General features: G+C 47.5%; 1 protein-coding gene across 1 annotated transcript in view; it reads left to right on the top strand.

Annotated features, from left to right (window-relative positions):
* Slc6a11 (solute carrier family 6 member 11) overlaps positions 1-24,693 on the top strand; it is a 117,774-nt gene that overhangs the window by 48,425 nt on the left and 44,656 nt on the right. Inside the window, exon 6 of the mRNA XM_059256839.1 lies at positions 13,423-13,557. Within this exon, the coding sequence (XP_059112822.1) occupies positions 13,423-13,557 (135 nt within the window). The remainder of the gene's footprint in view (positions 1-13,422; positions 13,558-24,693) is intronic.

Here is a 24,693-nt window from a genome sequence, read left to right on the forward strand (position 1 = left end):
AAATTTAGCTATTTTAATCAATAAAGTGTGTGGCTCATGTCTAGTTATAGGGATGGCAATAATCTTGGTGCCTTACATTTTATCAGGTTGATAGTGGCATACGTGCCCTGCCGTGATGTCATGAGGGTGTTGACCAGGGTTGAGCTGATGCAAGTGTGCCATTGCACTTGTATCTCCCAAACTGCTACCTAAATAAGCCTCTTCTTGTTGTAAAGTTAGCTGTGTCTGGTGTTTGATGATAGTAACAGAATGGACAAATGCAACGATTCAAAAGCATGTGTTCTAGGAGATGGGATGGAAGCGATGTGAGCGAAGGATTGCTCAGGAAGAGAAGACAGGAGAAGGTGAAGGAGTGGTGTGAGCCTTGGGAAGCACCAATGTTTCAAAGATTTGGAGGAGAAGGAGAGTGAGGCCCAGAAGACCAAGGTGTGAGTGTGCACTGGGCTGGCCAGCCTGGGCAAGAGCAAGAGCATGACATACTGGAACTTTCGGAAAAAGCAGGTTGTTTTTTGCCCATTTCCAAAGTTTAATTCAACATAAGGGGGGAGAAAAGGAAGCTACAGTCAAAGGAGACACATGGGGCCAGATCCTGGTGGAGACCATAGTCCAGGGAGAAGATGGAAGGTTTGGGGGAAAAGGTGAGGACTGCTGCTTTGAACATACAGATCTGTAGATCCATGTGGAGTTGTGGGAAATCCAGGCAGACATAAACATAAAGGATTAGAAAATGTGGGTCTTAAACTCTGGTCTCCTACCAGTTGGTGAGTGGGATTAGGAGGCACTAGTCCATCCACAGCCTCAGAGACCATAGGAGGAGAAAGGCCTGGAGAGTGTGGCTCAGGGGAAGAGTGCTTGCCTAGTGTGAGTAAGGACTTGGTTTAATTCATTCTCTCTCTCTCTCTCTCTCTCTCTCTCTCTCTCTCTCTCACACACACACACACACACACACACACACACACACACACACACACACACGCTGGGTATAGTGGCACACACCTTTAATCCCAGCACTCCAGAGACATAAGGAGGTGGAACTCTGTGAGTTCAAGGCCAGCCTGGTTTACATAGAGAGTTCCATTCTCTCCAGGGCTACCAGGAAGGGGTTCAGGGAGAGAGGAAAGTGGAGTATCTTAGTCTGTTTTCCATGGCTATAATTAAATATCTGAGGCTGTCGTTTACTTATTTATTTGTCTTTATTTGTGAGGATGTTCATGTATGTGGGTACACATGTGTGCATGTGTGTGTAGATGCCAGAGGTCAACCTCGTGTGTTTCTCCTTAGGAGCCATCTGCCTTTCTGAGTCAGGGTCTCTCTTTGGCCTGATGCTTCATGTTTTGATGGTAGGATGGTTGGCCAGCAAGCCTCAGTGATCTGCTTGTCTCCACTTTCCTTGTTCTTGGATTAGAAGGGGCCACCACTGTGCCAGCCTTTTCCATGGGTTCTGGGGATCGAACTCAGGTCTCATGTTTGCACCTAAGTACTTTAATGACGATTTTGCTCCTCAGAGTTGGTCGATTGGTCCATTGAGTATTTAGTTGATTAAGAGAATACATTCCAAAACCAAGTGGGGCAAGAGGCTCTGCAAAAGGGAGGAGACAGGAACAGAAGTGTAGTGAGGAAAGTTTCAAGTCTGTCAAGACAGAATAAAGATCAGGACTAAGAGACTGTCAGGCTGGACTTCCAAAGGTGAGCCTGGCATCTTCTGAGACACTAGCTGAGTGGCAGGGACTCAGAAGACCAGCTGAGGCAAGAGTGGGGTGTGAGCCGAGCTGCTTCTCTGCCATGGATCTGGTTACTCTGAGATAAAGGCTGTCTTCAGGAACCTGGCAGCAGCCGTGGTCCCTGACCAGCCTTCGCTGCTCTCCATATCTCTATCTTTACTCAAGAGAGCCAGGACACATGGGGTGATGCACACAGAGACAGACGGACAGGCAGGCAGGCATGCGTACGCGCACGTGTGCACACGCGCGCGCGCGCGCGCGCGCGCACACACACACACACACACACACACACACACACACACTGGTGAATCCACTCCAGGGAATGTGTGCTTTCTTGCTGTACTTGGTTGCTATGGTGACAGAAGCCTTTTAGTCCAAGAAGATGGATAGGGCTTAAATCATTATTAGTCAAGGTACTAGGCATGTTTTTCAGGCAGTAAGCAATAGCTCTTAATGCCAGAGTAAGCTTGGCTGGGCCCAGCATGGAATATTTATGTCACTCAGGCTTGTTTTGAGATTGTTTCCATTTCTGTGGCCTTTATGGTGGAGATGTAAAAATCAATAGCATTGACTCTCTAGCTAATCTTAATTCACCGTGAAATAGGCTTAAACCCTTGCCTCCTGAATCTGGTCATCTTTCGATACCCTGTGGACAAAGATTTCAAGTGGGCTCAGCCATCCTAATGAGCATGCAAAACTGCCTGCTGTTTTGGGACCATGTCACCCAGCATGCAGGGCTGGCTTCTGTCCCTGGAGGTGACGTTTTCCCAGGCTGACACATTCTGCCTTTCAGGATTTGCTCTCACAGTGGTTTCTAGATCAGGATTGGAGGCCCGGGGGCTTCCTGTGCCCCTCGAAGCCAACCTCCAGGAGCCCTGAACCACCCTCCCACAGTGCTGTGGGTCTCCCATAACTACCCTCCCTACATGGCTATGTCTGTTCTAGAGTCTCTCAAGGACAGGGACCCAGCTCATTCATCAGCCTCAGCCTGTTCTCATAAGCAAGCACAGGGTCTGGCCACAGTGTGCCCAGCAAATCCGACTGTCTGCAGGTGGAATTCTGTAGAAAGATCTAAGTGGCAGAGTGGAGCAGCCTCAGTCCCACACCAAAGGCCTGCTACAGACTTTATGTGTGGTTATGTGTGTGGTGCTCACCTGTCCTGAGTCAAGATCTGAATTTCATATTCGTCTAGTATCTACAGTGTGCAAAGGACTTAGCAAGACAAGCTTCAGAGCCTGTGAGGATGCATGCAGCCCTTAGCCTTGAGCAGCTGAGTAAAGGCACGGTCAGCTGCATCAGCAGCTGCTACAGTTTAGACCTTAAGTGGTCTAAAGACCCCCAAAGACCTGCATGTTAAAGGCTCAGTTTTCAGCTGTGGCATGTTAGGGACATGGTGGAGCCTTTAGTAAGTGGGGTCTAGTAGAAGGATGTTTGGTTATTGGGGGTGTGTCTTTGAAAATGATTTTGGAGTCCAGATTCCTCCTCCCCTCTTTTTGCATTCTGCTTCATTTCCCTTCTCTTCACTCTCTTTCTCCTCTTCCTTTCTCTCTCCTCCTCCTCCTCTCCCCATCCCTGACCACAATGATGATGTCCATGGGTCTCCTCCTCCTCCTCCTCCTCCTCCTCCTCCTCCTCCTCCTCTTCCCACCATGATGTCTCTGCAGACCCCAAATAACCAGACCAAGTCACCACAGGCCAAGCCGTCTGACCCCAGGAGTCAAAGTCAACCTTCTCACCTCTGATCTGTTTGTCTTGGGTATTATGTCATGGAGGTGGAAAGTTGACTCACACATTGGCTAACCATGTCGCTTTCTGGCTGTGCAAGTGTGTTTCTTTCTGGACATGGTTATAGGTTTGTTTTTTTAATGGAATTAGACAACATAGGAACAATGTAGATAGAGTGGATGAGGAGGTTAAGGCCGTCATTAGTGGCATCTCCTGAACTCAGCATGTACCCTTCTCAATCCTCTACTTCTGTCAAGGATGGCTGTGGTTGCTGGATAATAGATGCAGGGAGCTCAGGGTTAAAATGAATCATGGGTGGAGGTGATCTTCATGGTCCCAGCCCTCATAAAGAAGACAGCATTCCCAAAACTTCTAAGGGCTTGGGCTTCTTCTCCCAGGCCCTGAGATTCTGCCCATAGCCCTGTCACCTGCCATGGCTGAAATTGGGACTCCCAGATGATTCTCACTGGCAGGGGCCTGGGTTGGTTTCTTGCAGAGTCTGGGAGTGATGGCTATGCATGCATCTCTATGCCATGGGTCATCTTCTCTCCTGGTCCTTTGCCCCCAGGTTTCCCCAGCCAGTGAATTAGCTCCTCTTAACACCAGCTTTCCAGTCCCACCCCGAGTCCATTAGTGAGGTGGTCTCCTAAGGATTGTCCAGAACCACTGCCCTGACCCCCTCACAGCTGAAATGGGGCTAATGCAGCCTCTGCCTGAAGTCTAGAACCCCTGCTACATTGTTCCCTACACACAAAGGCTACTCATTTGCTACAATGAGAGGCCGCTTCAGCCTTTCTCATGACTGAGTGTTGGTGACCTCTGATTTACTTTCATCATTTGTGTGGGAATTGACCTCTCCTCACAAACCAAGAAGATGTGTGCTCAGAGAACCACGTAAGCACCTAGTGCATGGTGATGCACCCTACGTGCAGATCCCCATTCACACTGTTCTTGAATCATTTCAGGGAAGCTTGAAGCTTTAATTTTATAGCTTAGGCCTTCCTATTTGTTGATGTTCCTGGCTGACTCTAGAGGTAGCAGATGGTCACTCTCCATGGCCGACTTCTGGGATTCTCGGGTCATCTTCAACATCTCTGTGTGTCTGTGGAAGGGAAGTATGGATCTTCTTAGATGGTACCTTCATTTAACAACAAAAGACCAAGACCCAGAGTGACAACAGCAGTGCCTGCCCAAGGTCAGAGAGGCAGCTGGTGGCTAGTCAGATTCTGTATTGGACTAAGGCTCACCCCTTCCCTCTCACCTGATGGGCCTGGCTATCCTAGGGTATTGCCCACAGTTTCATGAGATCTTGTCTTCATTTTAGCCCAATGCAGAGGCAAGATGGAAGGGTAGGATCTAGCCCTTCCCTTCACAGGCATGACCTGGAAGCAGTACACAGCGCCTGCATTTGAGTCTTATTGGCTAGCTGTCATCACATGGCCACCTAGCTGTGAGGGAGGTTGGGGTCAGGCAGCCATGGGTTCTGTTAGAAATGAGGCTGGGGAGATTTTCCAGTCAATGAAGAGTTTGGATCCAAGCACCCACATGAAAATCTTGGTGTAGCAATTCATGCCACAATTCCTGCAGCAGGAAGGCAGAAAAGGGTGTCTGAGGCTTGCTGGCCAGCCAGGCTGGCCAGATCACTGATCTTTGTAGTGAGTGACCCTATCTTAAAAAATAAGGTGAGCAATGATTGAGGAAGACATTTTTCAGTACCCCCCCCCCACATGCACACACACTTCAAAGAGAGGTCTCGTCACTGCAGAAGAAGGAGTAGATATTAGCGGTCCCTCGTGGTGTTAAAATGAGCTCCAAGGTTCGCTGCACTCAGCTGGGCCCTTCTCTGATGCTGTCCCACAGCACCTTCCCGTCTTCCTCCTTAAGCCAGTCCAGGGATGCCAGGGTGAAGCATGTATCCTGAAGTGGCCTAGTGCTTCGCGACAGTCATGCAGTCTCTGCCATTATTGAAACGCCACCAGTTGGTTGTTGCTTAACAATGGTCTCTTCAGCTGCCCAAGGAAATACCACTGTCTTGTTAAAATACCATTTCCTCCATGGAGAGATACCCTTACTGACTTGTGAAAACATGACACTACTGATTTCAGACTTAGTTACTTGGAAGGATGTTTTCCTCCAACATGTACAATTTTGTTAGAATATTCTTGGGAAACAACTCTAAAAGTAGTTTTTTCAATGTGGGAAGCCGGCTATGTCTATGGCAGCCTCCACTCTTCAGATTTTTATCTCCTTTACTTTTTCTCAAAGTCCAACAAAGTCCTCCTTAGTGGAGGGTATGTCTGACTGTTAGGTGACTGTTAGACTATTCTTCCCTGGGGATTCTGGGAGTGGTTCCCAGAAATCCAGGTAGGAGTAGCAGGGATCTAGTAATAATCAAAAGAATAGTCTAATAACTGGCTGTTTAGTGCTGTGCTTTCTAGCCCACGGGACATGCAGATGTGCTGGAATGACCATCTGGAAAGGGAAACAGGCAGGGGCATAGCATAGGCTTTCCCTGGCCAGAGGAAGTGGGCAATGATGAGTTTCTGTCAAAATCCATTCAAGCCAGAGGCTCTAGGATTAAGGACGAGCATGGAAATCATGCAGAATCTGCAGCATGGGGGTTAAGGACAAGCATGGAAAGCATGCAGAAGCTGAAGCATGGGAGTTAAGGACAGGCATTCAAAGCATGCAGGAGCTGCAGCATAGGGGTTAATGACAAGCACGGAAAGCATGCAGAATCTGCAGTATGGAGAGGTCAAACTTCTGAATGACCTTCCAGCTGTGTCCCAGGACAATTCAACTCCCTAATCTTTGAGGGTTTCAGTCTGCAAAGTATAGAGAGAAACCCATATAAGCGGTGTTGAAGGCAGGTTAGAGATGACGGTGTGGGCCGTCATCTGGCACCCTGCAGATGCTCCACTAACTGGAGGCATTGCCCGAGGTAAACGAGCAACCCAAATCAGTGTCAGGACCCTGGAGAGCGCCAGGGAGTCCTGGTCCTCTGGGAAGGCTCACACTTGACAATGGACTAGTCTCTTAGAAATGCTGGAGACCTGGGGAGAACCTCACATAGCATTCATCTGGTCTCTCACTGCAAATATGGAAGGAACTCTCCTGATGGTGAGCCTCAAAATGATCTTATCTGCATGAAACACAAATAAGAGCATCCAGTCACATCGCGAGATAGTCGCTTCCTTGGCAGAATCCAGGGAGGGGCTGAATTAAAGTTAGTGTCTCTCTAGCCTGCTTCTCTTTCTTTAGACACAGACTGAGCATCCCAAGACAGCCTTCGGCCAGAGTTTACTCTCATCTTATTTCACCACATTTAACTTTATAGTTACCCTCCCGTTGGGCTCAGAGACGGTTTGCCCATCTATGGCAGCAGTTCACGGTAACCTTGTTACGTTTGTAACATAAGAGGCATACTGACTCTTAGAGGATGCAGGTAAATAACAAAGATTAGCACACATATGTGAGTTCAGTTGTGCAATACAGTGTAGGAGTGACTGAAGCTCAAATAACTTGTCCCCGTCTTCTCTGTATCATACCTTTCCCTCCGTGCAGAAAGGAATCTGCCTGAGAAGCCCCGCCCGCATTCTGCATCTGCTGACCCTGGGGACCTGGTCCTCTGTCCCCACATCAGTTTACTTTCCAAATGCCTTTTGAACAGCACTCCACTTTATAAACCACCCCATTGTCCTGAAAAAAAAAAAAAAAAAAAACCTAGGGAGGGGAGGCCCTTGTGCAAACTCTATGGCATGCCCAGTGACCAGACAGTCTCCCTGCTATGGAATAAATAGCTGTGTCCTGGAAGTAGGGGGAAAGGCACCCCAGGATCCCAGTATTGGGATGCAAATGAGCAATTAGAGTCAATTAAGACAGGATACAGTGTAATTACCACAATTATGCGACCTTTCTGTGCAGAAGGAGGTGACCTGATGCAAAGGGATTAAATAATAGTGAAACTCTTCATTAACCCAGGGGTGTGCTTGGGGCAGGGAGGCCTCACAGCCTGGGCCTAAGGAGGCTGACAAATGGGACCCTCCCTCCCTCTCCCCCACCTCCCTGGGTCTGAGCCACTGCTGGCAACAACCAGGAACAGCCTGGCTGGGTGCTACCTTGTCAAAGAACTTACTGTGCCTGTCTCAGACACCCCATCTAGCACAGGCCCAGGTGCTGTGACCACCTCCTGCCTCTTCCAGACATATCCTGGGTCCCCAGATGTCTCCTTGCCAGGGAGCACCTTGATCATGAGATCCCTGACTCTCCGTGTCTGATCTGTGGGGTCTGTTACAAGGGAATCCCTTGTAATCACCTTCCCTGGAAACACACCTCCTAAAATCCAACTCACCAAACCTAGTTCATGTGGCTCCAGCATTTCACATGGACCTGCTGCAAAAACCATATTCTAAATGAGCAGCATTCTAGCCTAAGTTTGTGTTTCTGCTTACAGCCAACAAATGGCGACTGTGCCCATCTCACATACCCTCTATACTCTGGACCTGTGTCTGTAGCAGAAGTCAAACCCGAAAGTCCATTCTTCCATTTTAGAAGTCATGAGCTTGTCAGACAAGGCAACCAGAGTATTTGGTGCTAGAGAAAGCTGAGATAGCTCAAGTGATGGGTGACAGCTGTTGAGTAGGAGTGAGGACATAGCAGTCCTTATAACAACATCTGGGCTGGCGGTTTTGTTTGTGTGTTAAGAGGTCACTTCTGAGGTGAGCAAGGTTTATTTTAAGTCAACCACTGTGATTGTCTGCTTCCAGAGCTGTGAGATTGGACAAGCACATTCTGGTGGAGGGGCAGAACATGTGACCTGGAGGAAACTCAGCCAGCTGTGTGGGGACTCAGACACACAGGGTGAACACTGTGGGTGGCCTTGAGCTGGCGATGGACTCTGCAGACAAAGGGAGGCTGGGAAAAGGCAGGGGACTTGGAGGAGCCTGGCATGCTCCCTAGCAGTGAGGAACTGGCGGTGGGGATTGGTGAAGACCTGCCAAGTCACACAGCAAGAAGCAGGATTGGATGCTCACACTCGCCACCAAGACTTGACCCTTTCACTGCACCCCACCTTGAGCATGGTCTGCTGGCTGAGACTCACAGGACAGAGATGAACCAGATCTTTGTTTTTGAACCTAGGCTGCAGTGTGGACAGCACCGGGCTGCCACAGTGACCCAGAAGGGAGGGAGGGAGCCTTGCTGTGAGCTCAGAATACAGTGAGTGTCAGGAATGGACTGTAATGGCGTGTGGGGACAGTAGAGGAAAGAGAGCAACCTTCCCATCACCCCAGTTACTACCTAGAAGCTTCTAGATGTTCAGAAGGTATATTCTGTGCTTATCCCATATCCTTGGCCTCTACCGTTCCTACTTATCCAGGGATGCCCAGCTCCAAATTACTTTTACAAATCCATCTCAGAGATCTGGGAAGTGCTGTCTCAGCAGCCTTCTTTTCCTGTTTGATCCTGCTGCACTGCATCAGGACCCCAGGGACTCAAACCTGTATGCACAAAAATCTTTCCTTAAGGACTAGACCTAGGTCTTATACATCCATGGACTTGCAGGAAACTGGAAATGCATGTGTGAGACAGAGTAGTTCAGGCATAACAGATGGATTGCGTCACAGCTGGAGTTCTGCATGGGTGGCTCTGAGGCTGCAGGCAGGCTCAGCTGCAAGGAATGCTGTGATTGATTAGTAGTGTCTGACCAGAGCACAAGATGAGTGGGTGCCAGCACATGTTGTTTGTGGGCAATCTCTTGACTGCCAGATCTATAGCTAACAGTCAACAGTTGATCTCCGGGTGTGGGGGAATCAAAGAAAACACAAATACCTGGAGTAGCCAAAAATAGAAACACATCAGAAAGGATTTGGGGAGATATTACATTTTCAACTTTGACCCAACTCATATATTGTGTATATTATGCAATGATGCTCCCAAACCACCTTTTGTATCCCTATTGATGCTCTCAAACTTTGGCTTATGAGTGAATCTTGGGTAACACATGCCAGCCAGTGGTTTCACTCTGGCAGTAAACTTGCCTGCTTGTGGTCTGTGGGCAGCTCATTTGCACATTATTTTTCCTTTATGGTTTTACTAAAAGTGCCATCACCCCAGCCCTAACAAACAATATTTTAGAGAATATGCAATGCTGAATGTCTAGAAAGCTCCGTGGAAGAGGAGGTTTTTACAGCAATCAGCTTCCTGGCCAACAACCGGCTACCCTTGTTGGTTGATGGCTGACCTTTTTCTCATTGTTAATATCGACTGCCCACTGCAATTGTATGTCTGACTTGCATATTCTCTCCCTGGGTTACAATATGTGCCATTGTATATGACAGTAAGAGAATGCATCAGTCACTTGACATGCCTAGGAGCCCATGGTTCATTTGGTAGCCATGATGTAGGCATTGGTGGGCTGGGGACTGAGTGGGCTACAGGCAGCACTATCATTGAAGAGATAGCACCCACATAAAATGATCCAACCTTCCAGATGTGTCCATAAGATGTGTTGTCCCCACCTTCTGCTGATCCTCATGTTCTCCTGCTTGAGAGCTGTGTTTAAATCTGTGCTGTGTGCTAACCAAATGGCTGGACTTCTCTCAGATGGGAGAATTAATAGGGCACTTTTAGGAATGTCATGATGATCTCTTACGTGGTGGGAAGTTCAAATGGGTGACCTTGGGAACAAGCTGACTTTGTTTGAATCCATACTGGCCATGACTCTTTAGCTGGGTGATTTGGACAGGCTACCGAGTACTCTATCCTTTCTCATATATATAAAAAAGATGATAACTCCCCCTACCCACAGCACTCTCTGCACTTGCCCAGTGTGCAGACATGTGGGATGAGCAAAGCCAGTACCACTATCGTATGCATATATGTGCGTATAGTATATGTGCAGGCATGAGTGTTGTGTGTATATGTGTGTATGCATCTGTGCAGGTATGTGCATGTATATTGCATTCATGTATATTTGCATATGTGCATGTCTGTACACGTGTGCCTATGTGTGCATGCACCTGCTTTTGTGTGTATATATGTGTGTGCCATGCATGCCTGACATGCAGTAGAAATTCCATTTCTCTTTTCCATTCCTGATTTCCATATCCTGTGCTCCTACTCCTTTAGGATCCAATGTCTGGGTCACCTTCTTGGAGAAGCTCCCCCTTGACTGCTCATATCATGGCTGCTGTCTCTCTGTGCCCACCACTGAATATATTGTCTGTCTCTGTATCTGTCCTTCCCACCAGTTGGAAGCCTTAGAGCAGAGAGATCCATTGGGTGAGTCTTCCTCACCTGGGCATAGCTCAGTACTGACGGCACAGGAATGGCTTTAGTGTTGAGTGAGTGCCTGGGTAATGAGTAAGTGAGGAAGCAAATAAGGGAATGATATGGAGCCCTGGCCAAAGCAGGCCCAGCTTGAACAGGGTGAGAGGTGGTAGCAGAGGCATCCTGCTCAGAGTGCACACTCTTCCTGTGATATCTGAGTCCCAGTCATCGGCAAGTGTGCCTTGTATCTGTGTACACTAAGGGCTATGCGAAGCTAAACTGGAATTTAAGGATGTCCCTGGCCCTTCTAAACGTGAATGGGGAGGTCCCAACAAGGGGCAGTGCCAGTGATCAGAGAAGAGAAAATGACAAAGGAGAAAAGAGTCTAACCTGGCAGGACACTAAGCCCTGCAGGGTCCTCCAGTGGGAGGCATGGCTAGCACCTCTGTGGGGGCACAGGACTGGGGTCTGGAGTGTGTAGTGAGTTGGCCATCTCTCATGAGCAGTATTCAGGACAGGGGGCTTCAGGAGGGCTGTGTGTCCTTGAGTGTACTCTCTATTCCTACAGGGATCTATGGCTCAGTCTCTCTCAGCTTCTCTGGGTACAGGCATCTGCCTCCAAGCAGACCAGGCCCAGGGAGTTCCAAACCAGTGCTGGATCCTTCCCACCCTCTCAGCTTCCCACGCACCCCCCTATACTACCACCCCCGCCATGTCCCAGTCTATCTTCAATTATAAAAAATTTTTTTTTTTTTTGTTTTTCGAGACAGGGTTTCTCTGTGTAGCTTTGCGCCTTTTCCTGAAACTCACTTGGTAGCCCAGGCTGGCCTCGAACTCACAGAGATCCGCCTGGCTCTGCCTCCCGAGTGCTGAGATTAAAGGCGTGCGCCACCACCGCCCGGCTTAAAAAAAATATTTTTTATTGAGAGCAGTTCTTTTTAAAATTGTGGATCTTGACCCATTAATGAGTTGTGAAATAGATTTAAAGAGTTCTGGCCAGGTTTAAAAAGATGAAATAGAGGACTATAGCAGGAACTTTAAAAGCTCTTACTAATAAAAACAAATCTGGAAGCCAGGTATTGGGGTGAATGCTGGAAGATCAGAGAAGCAGAACAAACCATAGCCACCTCACCTTGCCAGTTTCTCAGCTGATTTTGTTTCCTCAGACTGGAAACCTCTGTGTCCTCATCCGGAATGAATCTCAGCTGAACTGTACTGCTCAAAGCCTAAAAGCTTAACCAGCCAAAAGCTTCTAGTTCCTGGTTTTCACGCCTTATATATCTTTCTGCTTTCTGCCATCACTCCCTGGGCTTAAAGGCTCACTTCTTGGGATGAAAGGCGTGTGTCACCATGCCTGGCTGTTTCCAATGTGGCCTTGAACTCACAGAGATCCAGAGGGATTTCTGCCTCTGGAATGCTAGGATTAAAGGTGTGAGTGCTACCATTTTCTAGCCTCTGTATCTAGTGGTTGTTCTGTTCTTTGACCCCCAGATAAGTTTATTAGGGTGCACAATATTTTGGGGAACACAATATCACTACAGAGGACCAGCAAAGATGGCTCAGCAGAAAGGGTGCCTGTCGCCAAGCCTGACTACCTGAGTTCGATCCCTGGGACCTACATGGTAAACAGAGAACACTGATGCCTGAAAATTTTCCTCTGACCTCCTCCACACATGTGCCATGCCATGCACACGGCCCCCACACAATATGCACATCAATTTTAGAATGAGGAGAGTCTGATAGACAACATTAGTAGGTGTCCCACATGGAAGTGATTCGGGAATCTTCCTTTCTAGAGTTCCATGAACGGGGTTGTGATTCCTATTTCTTTCTGTGGGTTTGGCACCCCCACTCCTATCAAACTCCTCATGTGCCCTGGGTGTGCACTCCCCTGAGGAGAAGGTGGAGGGAGACAAACAGGGGTATGTGTGGGTTGGGGGCCCCTCTCCCCTTGGCTCCAGGTGATGCCCACCACTGTCACCCCTTCCCTTTCTAATTCTATTTATTGCAGTAAGAATCCTAACATTTAACCTCCCCTCTCTGTAATGTTCTAATTCAGGACACATTGCTGCCAACCATGTACAACCTTGGACGATGCATCTCTTTCTCATGCTCCTCTTGATTGACAGGAATGTTACACCCGACGTGACAGAGATGACAAGGGAGGCACCATTATCCCACTCTTTGCTTCTATGACTCTACTTTAGGTACTTCCTGTCAGTAAAGTCACATAGGAGCCACATCTGTGAATTCAAAGAAACTCAGACAATATTGAATGGGGGTTTGCATGGAAACTGAATGTGTAGACATTTTCCTTGTCATTGTTCCCTAGATAATGCAGAGTGCTGATTGCATGGTGCTTGCATTGTACCAGAGATTGTCAGTCATCAAGAGATGACTTGCTATACACAAAGGATTGTGGGGCTTTCTGCAAACACTCTGTCATTTGATGTGAGAGACATGAGCATCTGTAGGCATTGGCAGCTGTAGCAACAAGACCCTGTAGATGCTCAAAGTCAACTGTCTTTCTGAGCCTGGGCTGCGTAGATGGATACAGAGAACGTGGTCCACGCATCTAGTCAAATTCAGGGCAGCCTTCATAAAGGACCATCTGCAGCGTGCAGCTGCATGGAGAGGGAACTGTGCTGAGTGAACTGAGCCCATCATTGCTACCCTTGCCTAACCCTTTTCTCTCTCCCCCGGGCAGGTCGTGTATGTCACGGCAACCTTCCCCTACATCATGCTGCTCATCCTCCTGATCCGAGGCGTCACCCTGCCAGGCGCCTCTGAAGGCGTCAAGTTCTATCTGTACCCTGACCTCTCCCGGCTCTCTGACCCACAGGTAAGGGTTGCATCTCAAAGCACAGTGTCCCACACCGGCCACTGAAGCTCAGTGGCCAGGGGAGTAGGTAGAAGCCTATGGCCTCCTCGGAATGATAATTGTTAACACATCAATGAAACACACAGGAAAGCAAATGTAGTAAAATCCAACTGGAGAGCATTTAAAGGTAACTGTGTGGCCTGGTGACATAGACATTTCTTGCTTAGTGCCTTCAACATACCATCCCATGCAGGACCGAGAGCTGCAAGCAGAGTCGCCTTTACCTGGAATGCTTAGAATCAGACATTTCAAATTTGAGATTTTTCTGAAACTGGGAATATTCATATATATTTGATGAGCATCTTGAAGACAGTGCCCAGCTGTAAGCATGAAATTTATTTGTTTCATGTATATCTTACATATGTATTTTAGTTGTTTTGTATGTGAAATAATATCTCTTGCCATGAACTTTCCTAATTATGATATGTTGACATTCTGGAAGTTTCAGAGTTTGGTTTTGGGGATCAGGGATGCTCATCCAGTACCATGATTTCAAAGCAGCATTTATCATGGATATTTTATTTCTTATTTATTTGTTTTTAATTTTTAATTAATTTATTTTTAATCATGTGTATGTGTATATATGTTACATACCTGTGGGTGTTGGAAGAGGCCAGAGGTGTCAGATCTCTTGGAAGCTAGAATTACAGGTGGTTGTGGGCTGTCTGATGTGGATGCTGGGAATTGAATTCTGGTCTCTGGAAGAGCAGTATGTGCTCTTAACCACTAAGCCAGATATCTGTCTCTCTACCCATCACCATAGACATTTTAGCTAGTTATACCACCATTGTATCTAGGCTTTTCTTCATGAGGGGTCTGTGGTTTGTTGACAGCACTCATGGTCACAAATAAAGGACATGCTAAACTTCAGTTAGGAATTAGTTAAAATTACAAACTTATTTTTTCCTGCCTGATGTCACAGACCTGCCACAGGGGATCTTGGTGAGAAGGCGAGTCCTTACTGTGGTTAACTTTCTTTGTAGAAGAGTTCACACCAAACCCACCCCCACCCCCACACAAAGAATTAGAGAAGTTGCCTCATCTACCCATAGTCATTAGTCAGGCCTGGTTTATTCTAGTCATGAGTAACAAGTGCCTGGGAGTGTGTTAAACAGAGACCCCCTCATCTAGCCAATCCTTCAATCTCTACTCCATGCCAGAAGCTGTCAGGGAGATTCCTAGACTCTAGCCCAGACCTCTCTCCACTGAGCCCAGGTCCATGGTAATATCAATGTAAGAAGCTACTTGCTCAGGGTTCACTGTTTCCACCAGGAAGTGCCCACTTTATATAGAAACAAACACATGAATCACATAGAATTAGTGTCTGACTTCCAGTCAGAGTTTGAACTTCTGAGAGATTTCAAGCCTGTGGCCTTGGATCCCTCTGTCTGGGCTGTGTGGACGGAAGGATTTGCAAAGCACTGGTTGTTTTAGTACAACTCAGAGGTGTCTGTGAGAGTGAGTGATGAGGCCGGTGGAGTGGGACACACGCTCATCTTTGCCAGTTCGTTATGCCTTGGGGTGCTGCTGGCACCTGTATCACATCCCAAATCACAGGCAGGATCCCCAGGAAGAGGGAAATTGGCTCCTGACTGGTCAACTCTAACTCTGATAGGAGGGGCTCTACCTAAGCAGCAGTTTGTGCTACACATATCCCATCATGGGTCCATCTTCTCTTGTTAGGGCTACCCTTCTGGTATCAACAGAAGACAGGTTCTGTCTCCTCTGACCAACCTCTTCTTCCTCCCTGGGCCTTAAGGTCCAGTGAAGAGACCATGAGCATCCTTTATAGTATCTAGATCTTGACAATCATCAGGGTGCCTGCAGCTTGGTAAAGACAGGCTCCAGGGGGTCACTTTCAGAGAGTCTGGGATGGCTACAGGACAGCCAGGTAGTTAAGGAGCCTCCGAGGTGATTCTGATAGCCAGAAAGGTTGGGGAAGTCCAGTTGCCACTTTCTCAGAGCCCTACATTCACACACAGACTCACAGAGTTACACACATAGCGACATACATATACATATACATATGCATATGTACACACAGTCGTACGTGCACAAACACAGACAGAGACATACAGACACAGAGAAAAACACACATGCACACAGATATAAATGCACATGAGTACACATGCCCATACAGATATATAAGTGTACACACATGTACACAGGTATAAATACACATGAGTACACATGCCCATACAGATACATAAGTGCCCACACATGCACACAGATATAAATGCACATGAGTACACACGCCCATACAGATACATAAGTGCACACACATGCACACAGATATAAATGCACATGAGTACACATGCTCATACAGATACATAAGTGCACACACATGCACACTGATATAAATGCACATGAGTACACATGCTCATACAGATACATAAGTGTACACACATGTACACTGAGGAAACAAACGCACCTATACACAGAGAGAAACACATGCAGGTGCACACACTTGTATGCAGATGGACATGTACACACACATGCACACAGGTGAACACACATGGACACATAGTCTGAGAACACAGATGAACCAGAGGCCTAGGAATCCATTCAGTTCTTCCCTGACCATCTCAGGTTCCCACTGTCTTCCTAGGTCTCCTTCTGAGCCTCAGTTTCTCCACCAATGACCTGAAAGGCTAAGTTGTACTCCTGCAGCCAAGAGCCAATAAAGGATTACTCCATAGTTATCCACCTCTCCTGAGAGCCCGGGAAGAGACACCAGGAGGGAGGACATCCTAGAGCTCCAGAGTATTGTCAGGTCCCGTCAAGTCTCCAGCCTCTGAGCCCTTGGCCCCAGGCTGTCCATCCAGAACCTTGGGGTGTGGGAGCTGGGCTATTAGGTGCAATGGTCAGCAGATGGGGGTGTCTTTCCTGATTGTGAATCATGAATGACAGTCCCATGAGCAGATGAATAGCTGCTGAGAGTTCTCCCATAGAGGCTGCAGGCCTGTGCCCAGCACTGTGCATTGTGCTAGACCCTGGTCCCTGGAGTCCTCAGCCTGGGGAGAGGATAGTCAGGCCACTCCCCCACCCAGGTCTCCCTCTGAGAAGAACACAACAGGCTAGGGTGAGATCAGAGGTCCGTGTCCCTCCGTAGGGTCCACCATCTGCAGCGGAGAGAGAGCCACCAGACAGTCTGGTCTGAAGGGGTCTCCATCGGGCTGCTCACCTTCACTCCTTCCTTTCCAGGGCCAAAGCTGCATGCTGTTCTCATTGCCCCTCCCCTGCCTTCTCAGGCCTTCTCCCCCTCCCCCATCTGGAGCTCCAGGGCGGGTCTGCTGCTCCCTTTGCATGCGGGGTGGGGGTACATACGCTATTCTGCACTCCCTCTTTGGAACCTTGGGACCATTTCAGTTTCATCATCAGTAAAATGGGGCTAATTCCTTTTTTTGTGGACAGAAAAAGCTGTGGAAGTTGTTTTAAAAATCTAAGGGTGTGCCAGCAGCTAGTATAGTCACCAGGGGTCCCTGAATTTATGCTGCACCATGTCCTTCCCAATACCCATCTCTTGTCAGTCCTTAGGTCCCTTTTCCCGCCATCGCTGACATCTCAAAGGCTGCCCAGTTGTTGCTGCTCTTCTTGCTCTAGTGGAGACTCAGGCAGGGAATGTACCTGTTACATTCACTGTTTGCTTGCCAGCCCCTGGCACAGCCTGTAGTGAGGTAAACTGGCCAGCGACTGTTTCTCGGGAGGAAGATAGTTGCCCCAAAGTGTGCTCACTGCCTGTGTCCTGGCGCTCCAATCTTTCAGCACTTATGAGTATGTTCTTCAAGAAGTAGTGGCTTTGTAATACTTAATCCGCTGCTGCTGTGTGGCTGTGTGCCTTCCACACTGTGTCTTTCCCTCTCTGGGCTCACAGTTCTCACCTGTCTATTAGGGTAGGAATGTTTGCCTGCCATGAAGGGATGCCGCAAGGCACAGGTAGGTACACATGCATGCCCGAGCCCTTGAATTTCTCACCTCTGTTGCCCAGCCCCAGGCCTGGCACCTAGTAGGACTCTGGGTCATGTTGGCCTATGTCTGGCTCTGAGAAGGACAACTCGGAACCTCACAGCCCAAGAGGAGGGTAGCTTTGAACTAGGAATGGGGCTTTTATTGTGGATCCAGCAAATTAAGTTTCTTGTGAAGAGCTTGAAGGGATGCAGCAGCTCGCCCACTTTGTGCCTGTGATTTGCATTCCATGGTCAGAGCGTTTAAACATCTGTTTGTCTTCACTGTCGGCCCAGTGTTTTCTCTGAAGTGTGAGTGCTCCGGCTCCATTTTTACCCCCTCAGATTTTCACTTTCTGTCTTCTCAGTCTTTGGAGAGCCAAGGGGATCTTGCAAGAAATCACATTGTCCATGCCCCAGATTTCTGCTGCTCTCGCTTGTCATTGTGTTTCGAGTGTGTGTTTTCAGGGCGAGAACAGAAAGGCTTGTCACAGATCCAACTCACGGGTCTGCTTTCCCAGGCAGAGTACTGATACACCACTTTCCTGGGCTTCCTCCTCTGTGGAGGGAACAGAACCTGAGGATGAGGTGTCCAAGGTGCTGGACCTGAGGACAAGGCGTCTCTCCTGCGGCCCCATCCCACAGGACAAATCAGAACACAGGAGCAAGACCAGACCCTGGCTGGAAATCTTCTGAACCCTGAAGAAGAGTCCATGAGATTACTGCCACCTGGTGGCCGTGTTCTCTGATTCCATGCCAGGACCCAAAATAAGAAATGGCCTCTAGCCTGAAACACTTTCAAACCAAAATATCCATGTCTCCACTGACTTAGAGATAGCAGATACATTTTTTACATGAAACATCACTGATGTGGAGGCCACTCCCCGAGACTGGAAGTCCCTCAAAGTTTCCTTTGGATGCATTTGGTTCTGTATTAAGTGTTTCTGTAGTACTGTGGGTTTGTTGTCTTCTCTCAGGCCTAGCCATCCCACTGCACATGGCTCTTTGTCTTCAAGGAGGTTCCCATCTCTTGGGAAAGGCACGATTAGGTCAGTAATAATGGTGGTGGAGACAGTACTGGGGATTGGAATTGCCCTACAGGTGTAGGTCTTACCTAACCTCATGTCCAAAGACAGCAAATCTCCTTCTTTTCCTGGCTCATGGAGTCAGAATTGCTGGGCTCCTCCTTGGGGTTCTGTGCACCGCAGAGATACTGTTAAAGTGTTGGAACTCAGGATGAAGTTCTGTGGTCTCTCAGCTGTTTCGGCAGTGTTGGGGTAGGAGAGCTGCTGGCATGGCCATCCAAGTCATGATACTGGATGCTGGAGCATGGCCCAATCACATAGCGCAGCTTAGCTTGCCATCTAAAAAGTAACCACTGATGGTTATCTCCTGACTGCTGACACTCTACCAGTCACCACAGCTATCTTGTCTCTCCAAGTCAATCAGCCACCTAATGATTACTGAAAACCATCGTGCTCTGTGTATGGCCAAAGTTCTCACAGGATGTAAGCTTAAAATCCGATTTCACAAATGAAGGAGCTAAGGCTAGAGGCCTAAAGTTTACACATCTATCTCTGAGCCCAGTGGCTTGTGACCCAGCTGAGCAAAGGGCACAATGCCAAAGCCACCATGTCCACCATCTGCATTCTCTGTCTGCCCAGTCCCAGCTGCCCTTCCTGATTCTGAAGTCACTGTGTGGCCTTTTGCTAGGATCCCAGATACTGCACATCAGGTAGGTTTTGTTCCCACCCAGAAACCACTTCCCGTCCTGTGCCAGGAGGCTCCTCACCTCTAATTTGGAACAACTCTCCAGTCACTCACTTCCCAATGTTCAAATATACATGCATACATACAGACATACAGACAGACCAATCTGTCTTCTCTCCTTCCTTCCTTCCTTCCTTCCTTCCTTCCTTCCTTCCTTCCTTCCTTCCTTCCTTCCATTCTCTTTTGGCTTTGCTACTCTGATTTGTCAGTGTTCTACTTGGAGAATATCCATTAGGCGGATTTAAGTTCAGCCTAAACCGCGGAGACCATCTCAACAATGGGCTCCTGCTTCTTATCGCTTACCACCTTCCCTCACTGGCCCTGCTGCCTTCCTGCAGCATTCTCAAGGAGCTTGGTGGGGAACCGAGACTCCTGCATGGGTGCTTTGAATGTGTTCTTTAGTTCTCTGACTGTATCTAGGGACACTGAAGTCTGGTAAATGCCAAGCCTCTGGCCTAGAGGAAACCCCGTGTTTTCTAGTCTGCTTGTGCTGCTGGTAGTTTTTGATTGAACACTATGTGCTACAGAATTGGTGTGAACACTGGATTCCGTTATCCTCCTTTGAAGAGTGCTGGCTTTTGTCTTAATGTGCATTTTATTCCAGGTATTGACCGTTAGCTTCCTTGTGTGGGTGCAGCCTCACATTTTCTCAGTTCAGATCTATGGAAGCCCTATGCTGACCCCAAAAGACACTCTGACATCATAGGACTCAGTAGGAGGTGATGGGCTTCTGAGTTATGGTCCTCCTATGGGTCCCCTCAAGGCTTGGCTTTAAGCCAGGAAAAAGTGAGTGTAGAGATCTCCTTGTTCTAAAGCTGTGCTGTTTATCTGGGAATTCTGCTTCCCAGGAGACATTTGGCAGTATCTACAAATATATTCAATCACCACATTGGGCCTGGTCCTATCTCACCTGGCCCTCATTCCTGGGTCACAGTGGGCCTGGCTCCAGCTGCCAAGGCCCCACCATCCCAGATTCTGTCTCTGTTATTCTTTTTTTACATCATCCCATGGCTGGCCCCCTTACATGCTACTGGTCATTCTGCTCCTGCGTCAGGACCCAGTCAACCCCATGAACCTGAACAAAACCCTGTTGTTGTTTTAATTCATGGAGCTGATGGCTGCCTGGCATAATCTCATGTTTATTAATCAATATGTTTATGGTTAGTATTATCAGTTAGAATTTCAGCTCTACATAAGCAAAGAATGTTTGTGTGCTATCCACTTTGGACTCCTTGGTACGTACCTGAGACAGAGTCTGGGACATGAGAAGATCCTAGTTACTGTGAGATGGTGAATAGATGGGCAGATGGTTAGATGGACAGACAGATGGATAGATAAATGGATGAGTGGATGGATAAATGGATGAGTGGATGGGTTGTAGACGGTGGGGTTAGATGACTATGGATGATCAATAGTTGAGAAGATGGATGACTGGGTGGTAGATGAGTAGGAAGATGAATGATGGGTAGTTGATCAGATAGATGGATAGACTGGCAGATGTAGAATGGGCAGTTAGATGGATGGATGGTGGGTGGGTAGATGGTCATATGGATGAATGGTAAATGGATGGGTAGGTGGTTGAGTGATTGGTAGGTGGTTGAGTGCTTGGATGGGTGGAATAGATGGATAAACAGATTAATAGATGGATGGTAGGTACATGGTGGTTGGATAAATGGTGTTTGGGTAGACAGATGAGTAGATGGCTAGTGGGAGGGTGAGCAGATGAAACAATGGATGACTGGGTGGGTAGGTGAGTGGATGGATGGATAGATGGATGGATGAATAGGCAGTGGGTACGTGGATAGGTGGACAGATGATGGGAGGATGGGTGTATAGAAGCAGATGAATGATTGCCATATGGTGGTGTATCTTAAGGAATACCAACAATCAGAGGTGAATTAAAAAAATTATTTCTGGCTGTCTGTCCTAGAGACTTCAGGGAGTTTGAGTTGCTGTTTGAAGGAAGAGGAAAGAAAGGTTGTTTGAAAACAAGCATGGATGAAAAGAATGAATGTCTGCATACATACGGGAAGTGGTCAGAGAGCTATGATTACATGCAGGAGGAGTTGGTGACCAGCAGCCATATGTAACGTGGCTTTAAAGAAAGAAAGGCATGTTACCCTCTCCAGAAACCGTGTCTGTCAAACTGAAGAATCCAGACTTCCTTTGGTGGTCTGTGGGTGGTTGTGGAATGTTCCCGAGTGAGAGGTTGATTGGCGAGAAAAAAGCTGTAATTTCAGAAGGCAGTCCAGCTCAGAGCAGGCTGAGTGAAGCCAGGCAGAGTGTATTAGGCACTCAGCTGCTTTTGAATCTGCTCTTTGCTTTTTCTGTGTGGCTATGGCTTGGAAACTTGCCCTCTGACCTTCAAGATGTCCCCTAGTGTGTTCCTAGAGGGTAGGGACCCACTTTTACTTGTCTCCTGTCCCCATGTGAATATCGTCAGGCTAGATGAGACAGATAGCCTGAGCCTCTTCCAGTGTCTGGAAAGAATGGGAGAACAGTGAAGAGGGAAAGAGGGAGAAGTGGAGCCACATATCCAATGAATTGTTGGGCTTTAGCAGAGCAGGCATCGACCAGGTAGTGGGGTCACTTCCGGAAGACACCCAAAGCCCCATATGACATGTGCTCTGTGGTGTAGCTGACAAGATGAGCTACCAAGAGAAGCACACCAGCCCTAGGCTGGCCTAGACCCCAGACTGGCCCTTGGGTTGGATCCCTCCTGAGCTTATTTGTCCAGAACACATTTATGGAGCATTGTCCCTGGCTCTGCTTTCATAGACCAAGTGACCACTCCTGCTAGCCACTGGCTGGCCACTGTGGGAGTGGGTGGAGGAGCAGGTGGGTAGATACAGTTTCTGTTTTCTGGGACAGTGGCTTTTAATTGGAGAGGGTCTTTGATTAATATATTTTACTTTTTGAGTGTCGAGCTTATAGAAGTAGAAAACAGAATCTAAAGGACCCCAGGTTTTCTGTCACCGTTAGGGTGGTCTATCCCCAAGAATTACAGAGTCATCAGTATTGATGCCTTATATTCACTGAAGCCCATTATTATTTATGTGTAACTTTATTTGTGTGTGTGTGTGTGTGTGTGTGTGTGTGTGTGTGTGTGTATGTGTACACATGCACCACAGCACACTTGTGGAAGTCAGAGGACCACCCATGGCTGTCAGTTCTCTCTTTCCATAGTGTGGGTCCTGGGATCAAACCCAGGCCATCGTGCTTAGCAGCATGTGCCTGCATCCTCTGTGTTGGGCATTCTATGGGTTTAGACAACTGTGTAATGACATGTACCCAACATCACAGTATCATACAAGTATCATACAGTAAGACCATTACCCTAAAATCCCTGTATTCTGCCTGTTCACACCCACCCTCCTTCTGACATTTTCCCTGTATCCACAGTTTTGTCTTTTCCAGAACGGTCTGTAGTTGAATGGTACAAAGGTAGGCTCTTCGTACTGGCTTCTTTTGCTCAAACCTTACTACACAAACTGCTTTTTGGCCAGTCACACAGCCTGTCTCCAGAAGCTTGTCAGATGTGCTGACACTCGGCTCCATTATGAGCCTGTCCCCTCCAAGCCTGCATTTCAGCAATGCCCCTAAGTGACTGGCACACAGGTGGAAGTTTGAAACAGTCTAGTCTAAGAGAACATTCCAGGTAGGTGAGACCTGTCAGATAAATCAGGAAGGGCTTGTGTCTGATTAGGTCATGGTCCTGGGGACAGGTAACCCAAGCAAGGATTTCTTGGAGCCTTCTTGCCCACTCTAGGGTAGGAGGAGGTAGAGGAGCACTCTAGGCTTCCTGGAGGTGGAATGCAATGTGCCTTTGGGGGACTATACTCCTAATGCTGTGCTGTCTGGTAAAGTAGCCACAAACCATGTCTGTTTCAATTGACTGAAATTAAATCACACACAGTTCAGTGCCTCAGTTTCTCTAAACAGTTTCAGATCATTAACAGCCACGTGTGACCAATGGTCACTAAAGTGGGGAGTTTATTGGTCAGGGTTCTGTAGAGTAACAGAATTAAAAGAAGGACTATGTGTTAAAAATGGGACTTATTAGGTTGGTTTACAGGATGCAGTCAGCATAGTCCAATAATGGCTGTCTCACACCAAAGAGGCCAGCAGCCTGATAGTTATTCAGCCCGTGATGCTGGATGTCTCGGCAGTCCCAATCTGGTGCTGATGGCCCTGAAGAGTCCTGAAGAGCTTCTGGTCTTTGTCTGTTATAAATGAGAAATCGACAGTCTTAGAAGTGCCAGGGTGGGGATTGCCAGCAATCGTGAAGGCATGCAGAAAAATGCAAAGCTTCTTCCTATTTTTATCTGTGCTTTCAGCAGAAGGTGCTGCCCAAATTTAGGGTGGGGCTTCCCATTTCAAATAATTTCATCAAGAATATTCCACATAGGGGGCTGGAGAGATGTCTCAGCGATTAAGAACACTGGCTGCTCTTCCAGAGGTCTTAGTTCCATTCCCAGCAGCCACATGGTGGTTCACAACCATCTATAATGGGATCTGATGCCCTCATCTGGTGTGCAGATGTTATATTAATAATAAATAAATAAATCTAAGAAAGAAAGAAAGAAAGAAAGAAAGAAAGAAAGAAAGAAAGAAAGAAAGAAAGACAGAAAGAAAGACAGAAAGAAAGAAAGAAAGAAAGAAAGAGAAAGAAAGAAAGAAGAAAAACAAAACAAAGAAGAATATTCCACATAGGGATGCCCAGTAGCTTGCCTTTTATTCAATTCTGGATCCAGGCAAGTTGATAACCATGATTAGCTATCACAAAGATCATGGCTATGGAAGGTTTTTTGTCTTTGTAGAAATGTCTGTTGGGCAGTAATAATGTTTAGGGCTGACTGAAGACCTCAGAGCAGGAGAGTCTGTAGAAACTGGCACTCAGGTTTCCCTGGAGACTTGAACATGGACCTGTCACCTTGCCTTCCTGAAGCCATGCTGTCAACTCTTCCATGACAACATCCTTGATCATCAATATTTGTCTCTTTTTACCTTCTGGTCTTAAATCTGGCATATTAATTCTTTGAGCCACAAATGAGTATGTAGCAAATACTCATTAATTCCAACATGACCAAGAAAAAGTCTTAATTCTTGGTTGATGATTTCCTAAAAACACATTTTCCTAAAAAACATATTTTGACTGTCAATTCGCTTCTTATACAGAATACAATTATATTTATTAAGGTGTGTGATCAGGAATGCAGTGCAGTTAACTTCTTTCCTACATTAGCATGCTAGGGAAGCAGTATCTGGGACCAACTACTTCCTTGATGGGGAGTGCCTGAGTCCCAGGGAGAGGATGTAGCTTACCTAAGACCAGAGTTGGTAGAGAACTGAATTAGGACATAGAACCCCAAATGAAACATCT

Source organism: Peromyscus eremicus, chromosome 3, assembly GCF_949786415.1.
Source record: "Peromyscus eremicus chromosome 3, PerEre_H2_v1, whole genome shotgun sequence".
NCBI lineage: Eukaryota > Metazoa > Chordata > Mammalia > Rodentia > Cricetidae > Peromyscus > Peromyscus eremicus.